This window comes from Scyliorhinus torazame, chromosome 26 (genome assembly GCF_047496885.1).
Source record: "Scyliorhinus torazame isolate Kashiwa2021f chromosome 26, sScyTor2.1, whole genome shotgun sequence".
Taxonomy (NCBI): domain Eukaryota; kingdom Metazoa; phylum Chordata; class Chondrichthyes; order Carcharhiniformes; family Scyliorhinidae; genus Scyliorhinus; species Scyliorhinus torazame.
The window spans coordinates 44,064,843-44,077,978 of record NC_092732.1 but is presented as its reverse complement, the minus strand read 5'-3'; the positions used below and the strand labels follow the sequence as shown (position 1 = coordinate 44,077,978).

The 13,136-nt window shown below is 65.6% G+C and overlaps 1 protein-coding gene across 2 annotated transcripts in view; it reads right to left on the bottom strand.

The window, feature by feature from the left end:
- The window catches only part of LOC140403025 (thrombospondin-3-like), a 91,234-nt gene that overhangs the window by 40,109 nt on the left and 37,989 nt on the right, over positions 1–13,136 (bottom strand). For both annotated transcript variants that reach the window (XM_072490688.1, XM_072490689.1), the window contains exon 12: positions 10,241–10,351. In XM_072490688.1, the coding sequence (XP_072346789.1) occupies positions 10,241–10,351 (111 nt within the window). The remainder of the gene's footprint in view (positions 1–10,240; positions 10,352–13,136) is intronic.

Here is a 13,136-nt window from a genome sequence, read left to right as displayed (position 1 = left end):
AGTGAGGGAGTGCCGCACTGTCCCAGGGTGGGAGTGAGGGAGTGCCGCACTGTCCCAGGGTGGGAGTGAGGGAGTGCCGCAATGTCCCATGGTGGGGAGTGAGGGAGTGAGGGAGTGCCGCACTGTCCCAGGATGGGAGTGAGGGAGCGAGGGAACGCCGCACTCTCCCAGGGTGGGGAGTGAGGGAGTGAGGGAGCGCCGCACTGTCCCAGGGTAGGGAGTGAGGGAGCGCCGCACTGTCCCAGGGTGGCATTGAGGGAGTGCCGCACTGTCCCAGGGTGGGGAGTGAGGGAGTGAGGGAGTGCCGCACTGTCCCAGGGTGGGGAGTGAGGGAGTGCCGCACTGTCCCAGGGTGGGGAATGAGGGAGTGAGGGAGTGCCGCACTGTCCCAGGGTGGGGAGTGAGGGAGTGCCGCACTGTCCCAGGATGGGAGTGAGGGAGCGAGGGAACGCCGCACTGTCCCAGGGTTGGGAGTGAGGGAGTGCCGCACTGTCCCAGGGTGGGGAGCGAGGGAGTGCCGCACTATCCCAGGGTGGGGAGCGAGGGAGTAAGGGAGCGAGGGAGTGAGGGAGCGAGGGAGTCCTGCACTGTCCCAGGGTGGGGAGTGAGGGAGTGCCGCACTGTCCCAGGGTGGGAGTGAGGGAGTGAGGGAGTGCCACACTGTCCCAGGGTGGGGAGTAAGGGAGTGCCGCACTGTCCCAGGGTGGGAGTGAGGGAGTGCCGCACTGTCCCAGGGTGGGGAGTGAGGGAGTGCCGCACTGTCCCAGGGCGGGGAGTGAGGGAGTGAGGGAGTGCCGCACTGTCCCAGGGTGGGAGTGAGGGAGTGCCGCACTGTCCCAGGGTGTGGAGTGAGGGAGTGCCGCACTGTCCCAGGGTGTGGAGTGAGGGAGTGCCGCACTGTCCCAGGGTGGGGAGTGAGGGAGCGAGGGAACGCCGCACTGTCCCAGGGTTAGGAGTGAGGGAGTGCCGCACTGTCCCAGGGTGGGGAGCGAGGGAGTGCCGCACTATCCCAGGGTGGGGAGCGAGGGAGTAAGGGAGCGAGGGAGTGAGGGAGCGAGGGAGTCCTGCACTGTCCCAGGGTGGGGAGTGAGGGAGTGCCGCACTGTCCCAGGGTGGGAGTGAGGGAGTGAGGGAGTGCCACACTGTCCCAGGGTGGGGAGTAAGGGAGTGCCGCACTGTCCCAGGGTGGGAGTGAGGGAGTGCCGCACTGTCCCAGGGTGGGGAGTGAGGGAGTGCCGCACTGTCCCAGGGCGGGGAGTGAGGGAGTGAGGGAGTGCCGCACTGTCCCAGGGTGGGAGTGAGGGAGTGCCGCACTGTCCCAGGGTGTGGAGTGAGGGAGTGCCGCACTGTCCCAGGGTGTGGAGTGAGGGAGTGCCGCACTGTCCCAGGGTGGGGAGTGAGGGAGTGCCGCACTGTCCCAGGGTGGGGAGTGAGGGAGTGCCGCACTGTCCCAGGGTGGGGAGTGAGGGAGTGCCGCACTGTCCCAGGGTGGGGAGTGAGGGAGTGCCGCACTGTCCCAGGGTGGGAGTGAGGGAGTGAGGGAGTGCCACACTGTCCCAGGGTGGGGAGTGAGGGAGTGCCGCACTGTCCCAGGGTGGGGAGTGAGGGAGTGTCGCACTGTCCCAGGGTGGGAGTGAGGGAGTGAGGGAGTGCCACACTGTCCCAGGGTGGGGAGTGAGGGAGTGCCGCACTGTCCCAGGGTGGGGAGTGAGGGAGTGCCGCACTGTCCCAGGGCGGGGAGTGAGGGAGTGAGGGAGTGCCGCACTGTCCCAGGGTGGGAGTGAGGGAGTGCCGCACTGTCCCAGGGTGTGGAGTGAGGGAGTGCCGCACTGTCCCAGGGTGGGGAGTGAGGGAGTGCCGCACTGTCCCAGGGTGGGGAGTGAGGGAGTGCCGCACTGTCCCAGGGTGGGAAGTGAGGGAGTGAGGGAGTGCCGCACTGTCCCAGGGTGGGGAGTGAGGGAGTGCCGCACTGTCCCAGGGTGGGGAGTGAGGGAGTGCCGCACTGTCCCAGGGTGGGGAGTGAGGGAGTGAGGGAGTGCCGCACTGTCCCAGGGTGGGAGTGAGGGAGTGCCGCACTGTCCCAGGGTGGGGAGTGAGGGTGTGAGGGAGTGCCGCACTGTCCCAGGGTGGGGAGTGAGGGAGCGCCGCACTGTCCCAGGGTGGGGAGTGAGGGAGTGAGGGAGTGAGGGAGCGCCGCACTGTCCCAGGGTGGGGGGTGAGGGAGTGAGGGAGCGCCGCACTGTCCCAAGGTGGGGAGTGAGGGAGTGCCGCACTGTCCCAGGGTGGGGAGTGAGGGAGCGCCGCACTGTCCCAGGGTGGGGAGTGAGGGAGTGCCGCACTGTCCCAGGGTGGGGAGTGAGGGAGTGCCGCACTGTCCCAGGGTGGGGAGTGAGGGAGTGCCGCACTGTCCCAGGGTGGGGAGTGAGGGAGTGAGGGAGTGCCGCACTGTCCCAGGGTGGGAGTGAGGGAGTGCCGCACTGTCCCAGGGTGGGAGTGAGGGAGTGCCGCACTGTCCCAGGGTGGGGAGTGAGTGAGTGAGGGAGTGCCGCACTGTCCCAGGGTGGGAGTGAGGGAGCGAGGGAACGCCGCACTGTCCCAGGGTGGGGAGTGAGGGAGTGCCGCACTGTCCCAGGGTGGGGAGTGAGGGAGTGCCGCACTGTCCCAGGGTGGGGAATGAGGGAGTGAGGGAGTGCCGCACTGCCCCAGGGTGGGAGTGAGGGAGTGCCGCACTGTCCCAGGGTGGGGAGTGAGGGAGTGAGGGAGTGCCGCACTGTCCCAGGATGGGAGTGAGGGAGCGAGGGAACGCCGCACTGTCCCAGGGTTGGGAGTGAAGGAGTGCCGCACTGTCCCAGGGTGGGGAGCGAGGGAGTGCCGCACTGTCCCAGGGTGGGGAGCGAGGGAGTGAGTGAGCGAGGGAGTGAGGGAGCGAGGGAGTCCTGCACTGTCCCAGGGTGTGGAGTGAGGGAGTGCCGCACTGTCCCAGGGTGGGAGTGAGGGAGTGAGGGAGTGCCACACTGTCCCAGGATGGGAGTGAGGGAGTGCCGCACTGTCCCAGGGTGGGAGTGAGGGAGTGCCGCACTGTCCCAGGGTGGGGAGTGAGGGAGTGCCGCACTGTCCCAGGGCGGGGAGTGAGGGAGTGCCGCACTGTCCCAGGGTGGGAGTGAGGGAATGCCGCACTGTCCCAGGGTGTGGAGTGAGGGAGTGCCGCACTGTCCCAGGGTGGGAAGTGAGGGAGTGAGGGAGTGCCGCACTGTCCCAGGGTGGGGAGTGAGGGAGTGCCGCACTGTCCCAGGGTGGGGAGTGAGGGAGTGCCGCACTGTCCCAGGGTGGGGAGTGAGGGAGTGCCGCACTGTCCCAGGGTGGGGAGTGAGGGAGTGCCGCACTGTCCCAGGGTGGGAGTGAGGGAGTGAGGGAGTGCCACACTGTCCCAGGGTGGGGAGTGAGGGAGTGCCGCACTGTCCCAGGGTGGGGAGTGAGGGAGTGCCGCACTGTCCCAGGGTGGGAGTGAGGGAGTGAGGGAGTGCCACACTGTCCCAGGGTGGGGAGTGAGGGAGTGCCGCACTGTCCCAGGGTGGGGAGTGAGGGAGTGCCGCACTGTCCCAGGGTGGGGAGTGAGGGAGTGCCGCACTGTCCCAGGGTGGGAAGTGAGGGAGTGCCGCACTGTCCCAGGGTGGGGAGTGAGGGAGTGCCGCACTGTCCCAGGGCGGGGAGTGAGGGAGTGCCGCACTGTCCCAGGGTGGGAGTGAGGGAGTGCCGCACTGTCCCAGGGTGTGGAGTGAGGGAGTGCCGCACTGTCCCAGGGTGGGGAGTGAGGGAGTGCCGCACTGTCCCAGGGTGGGGAGTGAGGGAGTGCCGCACTGTCCCAGGGTGGGAAGTGAGGGAGTGCCGCACTGTCCCAGGGTGGGGAGTGAGGGAGTGCCGCACTGTCCCAGGGTGGGGAGTGAGGGAGTGCCGCACTGTCCCAGGGTGGGGAGTGAGGGAGTGAGGGAGTGCCGCACTGTCCCAGGGTGGGAGTGAGGGAGTGCAGCACTGTCCCAGGGTGGGGAGTGAGGGTGTGAGGGAGTGCCGCACTGTCCCAGGGTGGGGAGTGAGGGAGCGCCGCACTGTCCCAGGGTGGGGAGTGAGGGAGTGAGGGAGCGCCGCACTGTCCCAGGGTGGGGGGTGAGGGAGTGAGGGAGCGCCGCACTGTCCCAAGGTGGGGAGTGAGGGAGTGCCGCACTGTCCCAGGGTGGGGAGTGAGGGAGCGCCGCACTGTCCCAGGGTGGGGAGTGAGGGAGTGCCGCACTGTCGCAGGGTGGGGAGTGAGGGAGTGCCGCACTGTCCCAGGGTGGGGAGTGAGGGAGTGCCGCACTGTCCCAGGGTGGGGAGTGAGGGAGTGAGGGAGTGCCGCACTGTCCCAGGGTGGGAGTGAGGGAGTGCCGCACTGTCCCAGGGTGGGAGTGAGGGAGTGCCGCACTGTCCCAGGGTGGGGAGTGAGTGAGTGAGGGAGTGCCGCACTGTCCCAGGGTGGGAGTGAGGGAGCGAGGGAACGCCGCACTGTCCCAGGGTGGGGAGTGAGGGAGTGCCGCACTGTCCCAGGGTGGGGAGTGAGGGAGTGCCGCACTGTCCCAGGGTGGGGAATGAGGGAGTGAGGGAGTGCCGCACTGCCCCAGGGTGGGAGTGAGGGAGTGCCGCACTGTCCCAGGGTGGGGAGTGAGGGAGTGAGGGAGTGCCGCACTGTCCCAGGATGGGAGTGAGGGAGCGAGGGAACGCCGCACTGTCCCAGGGTTGGGAGTGAAGGAGTGCCGCACTGTCCCAGGGTGGGGAGCGAGGGAGTGCCGCACTGTCCCAGGGTGGGGAGCGAGGGAGTGAGTGAGCGAGGGAGTGAGGGAGCGAGGGAGTCCTGCACTGTCCCAGGGTGTGGAGTGAGGGAGTGCCGCACTGTCCCAGGGTGGGAGTGAGGGAGTGAGGGAGTGCCACACTGTCCCAGGATGGGAGTGAGGGAGTGCCGCACTGTCCCAGGGTGGGAGTGAGGGAGTGCCGCACTGTCCCAGGGTGGGGAGTGAGGGAGTGCCGCACTGTCCCAGGGCGGGGAGTGAGGGAGTGCCGCACTGTCCCAGGGTGGGAGTGAGGGAATGCCGCACTGTCCCAGGGTGTGGAGTGAGGGAGTGCCGCACTGTCCCAGGGTGGGAAGTGAGGGAGTGAGGGAGTGCCGCACTGTCCCAGGGTGGGGAGTGAGGGAGTGCCGCACTGTCCCAGGGTGGGGAGTGAGGGAGTGAGGGAGTGCCGCACTGTCCCAGGGTGGGAGTGAGGGAGTGCCGCACTGTCCCAGGGTGGGGAGTGAGGGAGTGCCGCACTGTCGCAGTGTGGGGAGTGAAGGAGTGCCGCACTGTCCCAGGGTGGGGGGTGAGGGAGTGAGGGAGTGCCGCACTGTCCCAGGGTGGGGGGTGAGGGAGTGAGGGAGTGCCGCACTGTCCCAGGGTGGGGAGAGAGGGAGTGCCGCACTGTCCCAGGGTGGGGAGTGAGGGAGCGCCGCACTGTCCCAGGGTGGGGAGTGAGGGAGCGCCGCACTGTCCCAGGGTGGGGAGTGAGGGAGCCCCACACTGTCCCAGGGTGGGGAGTGAGGGAGTGCCGCACTGTCCCAGGGTGGGGAGTGAGGGAGTGCCGCACTGTCCCAGGGTGGGGAGTGAGGGAGTGCCGCACTGTCCCAGGGTGGGGAGTGAGGGAGTGCCGCACTGTCCCAGGGTGAGGGAGTGAGGGAGTGCCGCACTGTCCCAGGGTGGGGAGTGAGAGAGTGCCGCACTGTCCCAGGGTGGGGAGTGAGGGAGTGAGGGTGTGCCGCACTGTCCCAGGGTGGGGAGTGAGGGTGCAAGGGAGTGCCGCACTGTCCCAGGGTGGGGAGTGAGGGAGTGCCGCACTGTCCCAGCGTGGGGAGTGAGGGAGTGCCGCACTGTCCCAGGGTGGGGAGTGCCGCACTGTCCCAGGGTGGGGAGTGAGGGAGTGCCGCACTGTCCCAGGGTGGGGAGTGAGGGAGTGCCGCACTGTCCCTGGGTGGGGAGTGAGGGAGTGAGGGAGCGCCGCACTGTCCCAGGGTGGGGGGTGAGGGAGTGAGGGAGTGCCGCACTGTCCCAAGGTGGGGGGTGAGGGAGTGCCGCACTGTCCCAGGGTGGGAGTGAGGGAGTGCCGCACTGTCCCATGGTGGGGGGTGAGGGAGTGAGGGAGAGCTGCACTGTCCCAGGGTGGGGGGTGAGGGAGTGAGGGAGTGCCACACTGTCCCAGGGTGGGAGGTGAGGGAGTGCCGCACTGTCCCAGGGTGGGGAGTGAGGGAGTGCCGCACTGTCCCAGGGTGGGGAGTGAGGGAGTGCCGCACTGTCCCAGGATGGGAGTGAGGGAGCGAGGGAACGCCGCACTGTCCCAGGGTTGGGAGTGAGGGAGTGCCGCACTGTCCCAGGGTGGGGAGCGAGGGAGTGCCGCACTGTCCCAGGGTGGGGAGTGAGGGAGTGCCGCACTGTCCCTGGGTGGGGAGTGAGGGAGTGAGGGAGCGCCGCACTGTCCCAGGGTGGGAAGTGAGGGAGTGAGGGAACGCCGCACTGTCCCAGGGTGGGGGGTGAGGGAGTGAGGGAGTGCCGCACTGTCCCAGGGTGGGTAGTGAGGGAGTGAGGGAGTGCCGCGCTGTCCCAGGGTGGGGGGTGAGGGAGTGAGGGAGCGCCGCACTGTACCAAGGTGGGGGGTGAGGGAGTGCCGCACTGTCCCAGGGTGGGGAGTGAGGGAGTGCCGCACTGTCCCAAGGTGGGGGGTGAGGGAGTGCCGCACTGTCCCAGGGTGGGAGTGAGGGAGTGCCGCACTGTCCCATGGTGGGTGGTGAGGGAGTGAGGGAGTGCCGCACTGTCCCAGGGTGGGGGGTGAGGGAGTGAGGGAGTGCCACACTGTCCCAGGGTGGGAGGTGAGGGAGTGCCGCACTGTCCCAGGGTGGGGAGTGAGGGAGTGCCGCACTGTCCCAGGGTGGGGAGTGAGGGAGTGCCGCACTGTCCCAGGATGGGAGTGAGGGAGCGAGGGAACGCCGCACTGTCCCAGGGTTGGGAGTGAGGGAGTGCCGCACTGTCCCAGGGTGGGGAGCGAGGGAGTGCCGCACTGTCCCAGGGTGGGGAGCGAGGGAGTGAGGGAGCGAGGGAGTGAGGGAGCGAGGGAGTCCTGCACTGTCCCAGGGTGGGGAGTGAGGGAGTGAGGGAGTGCCACACTGTCCCAGGGTGGGGAGTGAGGGAGTGCCGCACTGTCCCAGGGTGGGAGTGAGGGAGTGAGGGAGTGCCACACTGTCCCAGGGTGGTGGGTGAGGGAGTGCCGCACTGTCCCAGGGTGGGGAGTGAGGGAGTGCCACACTGTCCCAGGGTGGTGGGTGAGGGAGTGCCTCACTGTCCCAGGGTGGGGAGTGAGGGAGTGCCGCACTGTCCCAGGGTGGGGAGTGAGGGAGCGCCGCACTGTCCCAGGGTGGGGAGTGAGGGAGTGCCGCACTGTCCCAGGGCGGGGAGTGAGGGAGTGCCGCACTGTCCCAGGGTGGGGAGTGAGGGAGTGAGGGAGTGCCACACTGTCCCAGGGTGGGGAGTGAGGGAGCGCCGCACTGTCCCAGGGTGGGAGGGAGGGAGTGCCGCACTGTCCCAGGGTGGGGAGTGAGGCACTGTCCCAGGGTGGGGAGTGAGGGAGTGCCGCACTGTCCCAGGGTGGGAGGGAGGGAGTGCCGCACTGTCCCAGGGTGGGGAGTGAGGGAGTGCCGCACTGTCCCAGGGTGGGGAGTGAGGCACTGTCCCAGGGTGGGGAGTGAGGGAGTGCCGCACTGTCCCAGGGTGGGAGGGAGGGAGTGCCGCACTGTCCCAGGGTGGGGAGTGAGGGAGTGCCGCACTGTCCCAGGGTGGGGAGTGAGGGAGTGCCGCACTGTCCCAGGGTGGGGAGTGAGGGAGCGCCGCACTGTCCCAGGGTGGGGAGTGAGGGAGCGCCGCACTGTCCCAGGGCGGGGAGTGAGGGAGTGCCGCACTGTCCCAGGGTGGGGAATGAGGGAGTGCCGCACTGTCCCAGGGTGGGAGTGAGGGAGTGCCGCACTGTCCCAGGGTGGGAGTGAGGGAGTGCCGCACTGTCCCAAGGTGGGGGGTGAGGTAGTGCCGCACTGTCCCAAGGTGGGGAGTGAGGGAGTGCCGCACTGTCCCATGGTGGGGGGTGAGGGAGTGAGGCAGTGCCGCACTGTCCCAGGGTGGGGGGTGAGGGAGTGAGGGAGTGCCGCACTGTCCCAGGGTGGGTAGTGAGGGAGTGAAGGAGTGCCGCGCTGTCCCAGGGTGGGGGGTGAGGGAGTGAGGGAGCGCCGCACTGTCTCAAGGTGGGGGGTGAGGGAGTGCCGCACTGTCCCAGGGTGGGGAGTGAGGGAGTGCCGCACTGTCCCAGGGTGGGGAGTGAGGGAGCGAGGGAGCGCCGCACTGTCCCAGGGTGGGGAGTGAGGGAGCAAGGGAGTGAGGGAGTGCCGCACTGTTCCAGGGTGGGGAGTGAGGGAGCGATGGAGCGCCGCACTGTCCCAGGGTGGGAGTGAGGGAGTGCCGCACTGTCCCAGGGTGGGGGGTGAGGGAGTGAGGGAGTGCCGCACTGTCCCAGGGTGGGGAGTGAGGGAGCGAGGGAGTGCCGCACTGTCCCAGGGTGGGGAGTGAGGGAGCGCCGGACAGTTCCAGGGTGGGGAGTGAGGGAGCAAGGGAGTGAGGGAGCGCCGCACTGTCCCAAGGTGTGGAGTGAGGGAGTGCCGCACTGTCCCAGGGTGGGGGGTGAGGGAGTGCCGCACTGTCCCCGGGTGGGGAGTGAGGGAGCGCCGCACTGTCCCAGGGTGGGGAGTGAGGGAGCGCCGGACAGTTCCAGGGTGGGGAGTGAGGGAGCAAGGGAGTGAGGGAGCGCCGCAGTGTCCCAGGGTGGGGGGTGAGGGAGTGCCGCACTGTCCCAGGGTGGGGGGTGAGGGAGTGCCGTACTGTCCCAGGGTGGGAGTGAGGGAGCGCCGCACTGTCCCAGGGTGGGGAGCGAGGGAGTGAGGGAGTGCCACACTGTTCCAGGGTGGGGAGTGAGGGAGCGCCGCACTGTCCCAGGGTGGGAGTGAGGGAGTGCCGCACTGTCCCAGGGTGGGGAGTGAGGGAGTGCCGCACTGTCCCAGGGTGGGGAGTGAGGGAGCGAGGGAGCGCCGCACTGTCCCAGGGTGGGGAGTGAGGGAGCGCGCACTGTCCCAGGGTGGGAGTGAGGGAGTGCCGCGCTGTCCCAGGGTGGGGAGTGAGGGAGCGCCGCACTGTCCCAGGGTGGGAGTGAGGGAGTGCCGCGCTGTCCCAGGGTGGGGGGTGAGGGAGTGCCGTACTGTCCCAGGGTGGGAGTGAGGGAGCGCCGGACAGTTCCAGGGTGGGGAGTGAGGGAGCAAAGGAGTGAGGGAGTGCCGCACTGTTCCAGGGTGGGGAGTGAGGGAGCGAGGGAGTGCCGCACTGTCCCAGGGTGGGAGTGAGGGAGCGCCGCACTGTCCCAGGGTGGGGACTGAGGGAGTGCCGCACTGTCCCAGGGTGGGGAGTGAGGCACTGTCCCAGGGTGGGGAGTGAGGGAGTGCCGCACTGTCCCAGGGTGGGGAGTGAGGGAGTGCCGCACTGTCCCAGGGTGGGGAGTGAGGGAGCGCCGCACTGTCCCAGGGTGGGGAGTGAGGGAGTGCCACACTGTCCCAGGGTGGGGAGTGAGGGAGTGCCGCACTGTCCCAGGGTGGGGAGTGAGGGAGCGCCGCACTGTCCCAGGGTGGGGAGTGAGGGAGTGAGGGAGTGCCGCACTGTCCCAGGGTGGGGAGTGAGGCACTGTCCCAGGGTGGGGAGTGAGGGAGTGCCGCACTGTCCCAGGGTGGGGAGTGAGGGAGTGCCGCACTGTCCCAGGGTGGGGAGTGAGGGAGCGCCGCACTGTCCCAGGGTGGGGAGTGAGGGAGTGCCGCACTGTCCCAGGGTGGAGAGTGAGGGAGTGCCGCACTGTCCCAGGGTGGGGAGTGAGGGAAACCTTTATTCAGAGGCGTCTAACTGCTCAGACGGATCCACAATATCCCATGATGCTACACAGACGAGATGGGGGCCTTTCCAAAACATTACCCAACATCTTTTAACCAACAGCAATGGGTCATCAACAGGCAGTCAGTCACTCACTGTTCCACTTTGAACTGTAACAGATATTTCACATCGATAAATAACCGGGATCAGATGGTTCTGATGACTCTGTGAACACTGACCTTATTACAGTGCCGATGGTTGTCAATGCATGGCAGGTCATGGTCAGGGTAGCCATCGATGTCAGTGTCTGGCCCACACACGTATCCATTGCCAGCCCAGCCAACTTTGCACTGCGGTGGACGAGAATCAGAGCAAGAGATGGAGACACAGTTAAGGGACGTTCATCCCCCCTCCCCCCCATTCCAAACCCCTCACTGCGTGGCTCCCCAAAACGTCCCCAAACACAGACATAAACGCAAGGTATTGCCACAGGTACTGAGGGAGCACTGCACTGCCAGAGGGGAGCACTGCACTGCCAGAGGGGAGCACTGCACTGCCAGAGGGGAGCACTGCAATGCCAGAGGGAGCACTGCACTGCCAGAGGAAGCACTGCACTGCCAGAGGGTAGCACTGCACTGCCAGAGGGTAGCACTGCACTGCCAGAGGGTAGCACTACACTGCCAGAGGGGAGCACTGCACTGCCAGAGGGGAGCACTGCACTGCCAGAGGGGAGCACTGCACTGCCAGAGGGTAGCACTGCACTGCCAGAGGGAGCACTGCACTGCCAGAGGGAGCACTGCACTGCTAGAGGGTAGCACTGCACTGCCAGAGGGTAGCACTGCACTGCCAGAGTGTACCACTGCACTGCCAGAGGGTAGCACTGCACTGCCAGAGGGTAGCACTGCACTGCCAGAGGGGAGCACTGCACTGCCAGAAGGTAGCACTGCACTGCGGGAGGGTAGCACTGCACTGCCAGAGGGTATCACTGCCCTGCCAGAGGGTAGCGCTGCACTGCCAGAGGGGAGCACTGCACTGCCGGAGGGGAGCACTGCACTGCCAGAGAGGAGCACTGCACTGCCGGAGGGGAGCACTGCACTGCCAGAGGGTAGAACTGCACTGCCAGAGGGTAGCACTGCACTGCCAGAGGGTATCGCTGCACTGCCAGAGGGTAGCACTTCACTGCCAGAGGGGAGCACTGCACTGCCAGAGGGGAGCACTGCACTGCCAGAGGGGAGCACTGCACTGCCAGAGGGTAGCGCTGCACTGTCAGTGGTCAGTGCTGCACTGCCAGAGGGTAGCACTGCACTGCCAGAGTCTAGCACTGCACTGCCAGAGTGTAGCGCTGCACTGCCAGAGGGTAGTGCTGCACTGCCAGAGGGGAGCACTGCACTGCCAGAGTGTAGCGCTGCACTGCCAGAGTCTAGCACTGCACTATCAGAGGGTAGCGCTGCACTGCCAGAGGGTAGCATTGCACTGCCAGAGTCTAGCACTGCACTGCCAGAGGGTAGCACTGCACTGCCAGTGTGTAGCGCTGCACTGCCAGGGGGTAGCACTGCACTGCCAGAGTGTAGCGCTGCACTGCCAGAGGGTAGCACTGCACTGCCAGAGGGTAGCACTGCACTGCCAGAGTGTAGCGCTGCACTGCCAGAGTCTAGCACTGCACTATCAGAGGGTAGCGCTGCACTGCCAGAGGGTAGCATTGCACTGCCAGAGTCTAGCACTGCACTGCCAGAGGGTAGCACTGCACTGCCAGTGTGTAGCGCTGCACTGCCAGGGGGTAGCACTGCGCTGCCAGAGTGTAGCGCTGCACTGCCAGAGGGTAGCACTGCACTGCCAGAGGGTAGCACTGCACTGCCAGTGGGTAGCGCTGCACTGCCAGAGGGTAGCACTGCACTGCCAGGGGGTAGCACTGCACTGCCAGAGTGTAGCGCTGCACTGCCAGAGGGTAGCACTGCACTGCCAGAGGGTAGCACTGCACTGCCAGTGGGTAGCGCTGCACTGCCAAAGGGTAGCAGACTCCACACAGACAGTGACTCAAGGCCGGAATTGAACCCGGGTGCCTGGCGCTGTGAGGCAGCCGTGCTAACCACTGTGCCACATCAGATTAGACTTGAAATGTGAAATCCATTCCGCTCTCCACCGATGTTGCCAGTCCAGCTGTATCTCTGTATCCTCCCCACAGCTCACCCTCACACCCAACTTTGTAACATCTGCAAATCTGCAAAGTACAAGATTATACAACTTCCTCTTCGGACACATCCTCATCTAAGTCATTAATATACAGTTGGGTCCACCCTGTGGCTGCGTGGGTCTCACCCCCACAACCCAATAAGATGTGGTTAGGTGAATTGGCCACGCTAAATTGCCCCTTAATTGGGAAAGTAATAATTGGGTACTCTTAATTTATAAAAACTGTATGTATACAGGTCCCAGCGGTGACTCACTCGTCACTGCCGACTATTTGGAAAAATACCAGTTCGTTCCTACACTTTGTTTCCTGTCTGCCAAGCCGTTTACTATCCATCTCAATACACTGCCCCTAAACACACTAATCTCTTATGCCAAAATTCTTCTGAAAGTCCAAATTTGCCCCCTCATCGACTCTACTGGTTACATTCGTAAAGAATTCCAGTAGATTTGTCAAGCATGTACTTATTTTTGTAAATCCATGCTGATTTTGTCCGACCCTGCCATTGTTTTTCAAATGCTCTGCTATTAAATCTTTTACAGTGGACTCCTCGCTCTCGATATCAGGCTGACTGGTCTGTTAATTCCCTGTTGTTTCTTTGCCTCCCTCTTATAAATAGTGGGGTTACATGAGCTATCCTCCAATCTGTAGGAACTATTCCAGAGTTTATAGAATCTTGAAAGATAGCCACCAATGTATCCACTATTTCTCGGGTCTTTACTCCTCACTATTACATTAATTTCCTCTTTAACCAGCCACTCCTCCAACTTTTCCTTTTAGTCTGTCTTTGCTAAATAAGGACTACCCCTTGGTGTTCAGCTCCCATCCCTGGCCGTTCCCCTCAACAGTATCCAAAGCGGAATATCTGGGGCGTCATTCTCCGACCCCCCCCCCGCCGGGTCGGAGAATCGCCGGGGGCTGCCGTGAATCCCGCCCCCGCCGGTTGC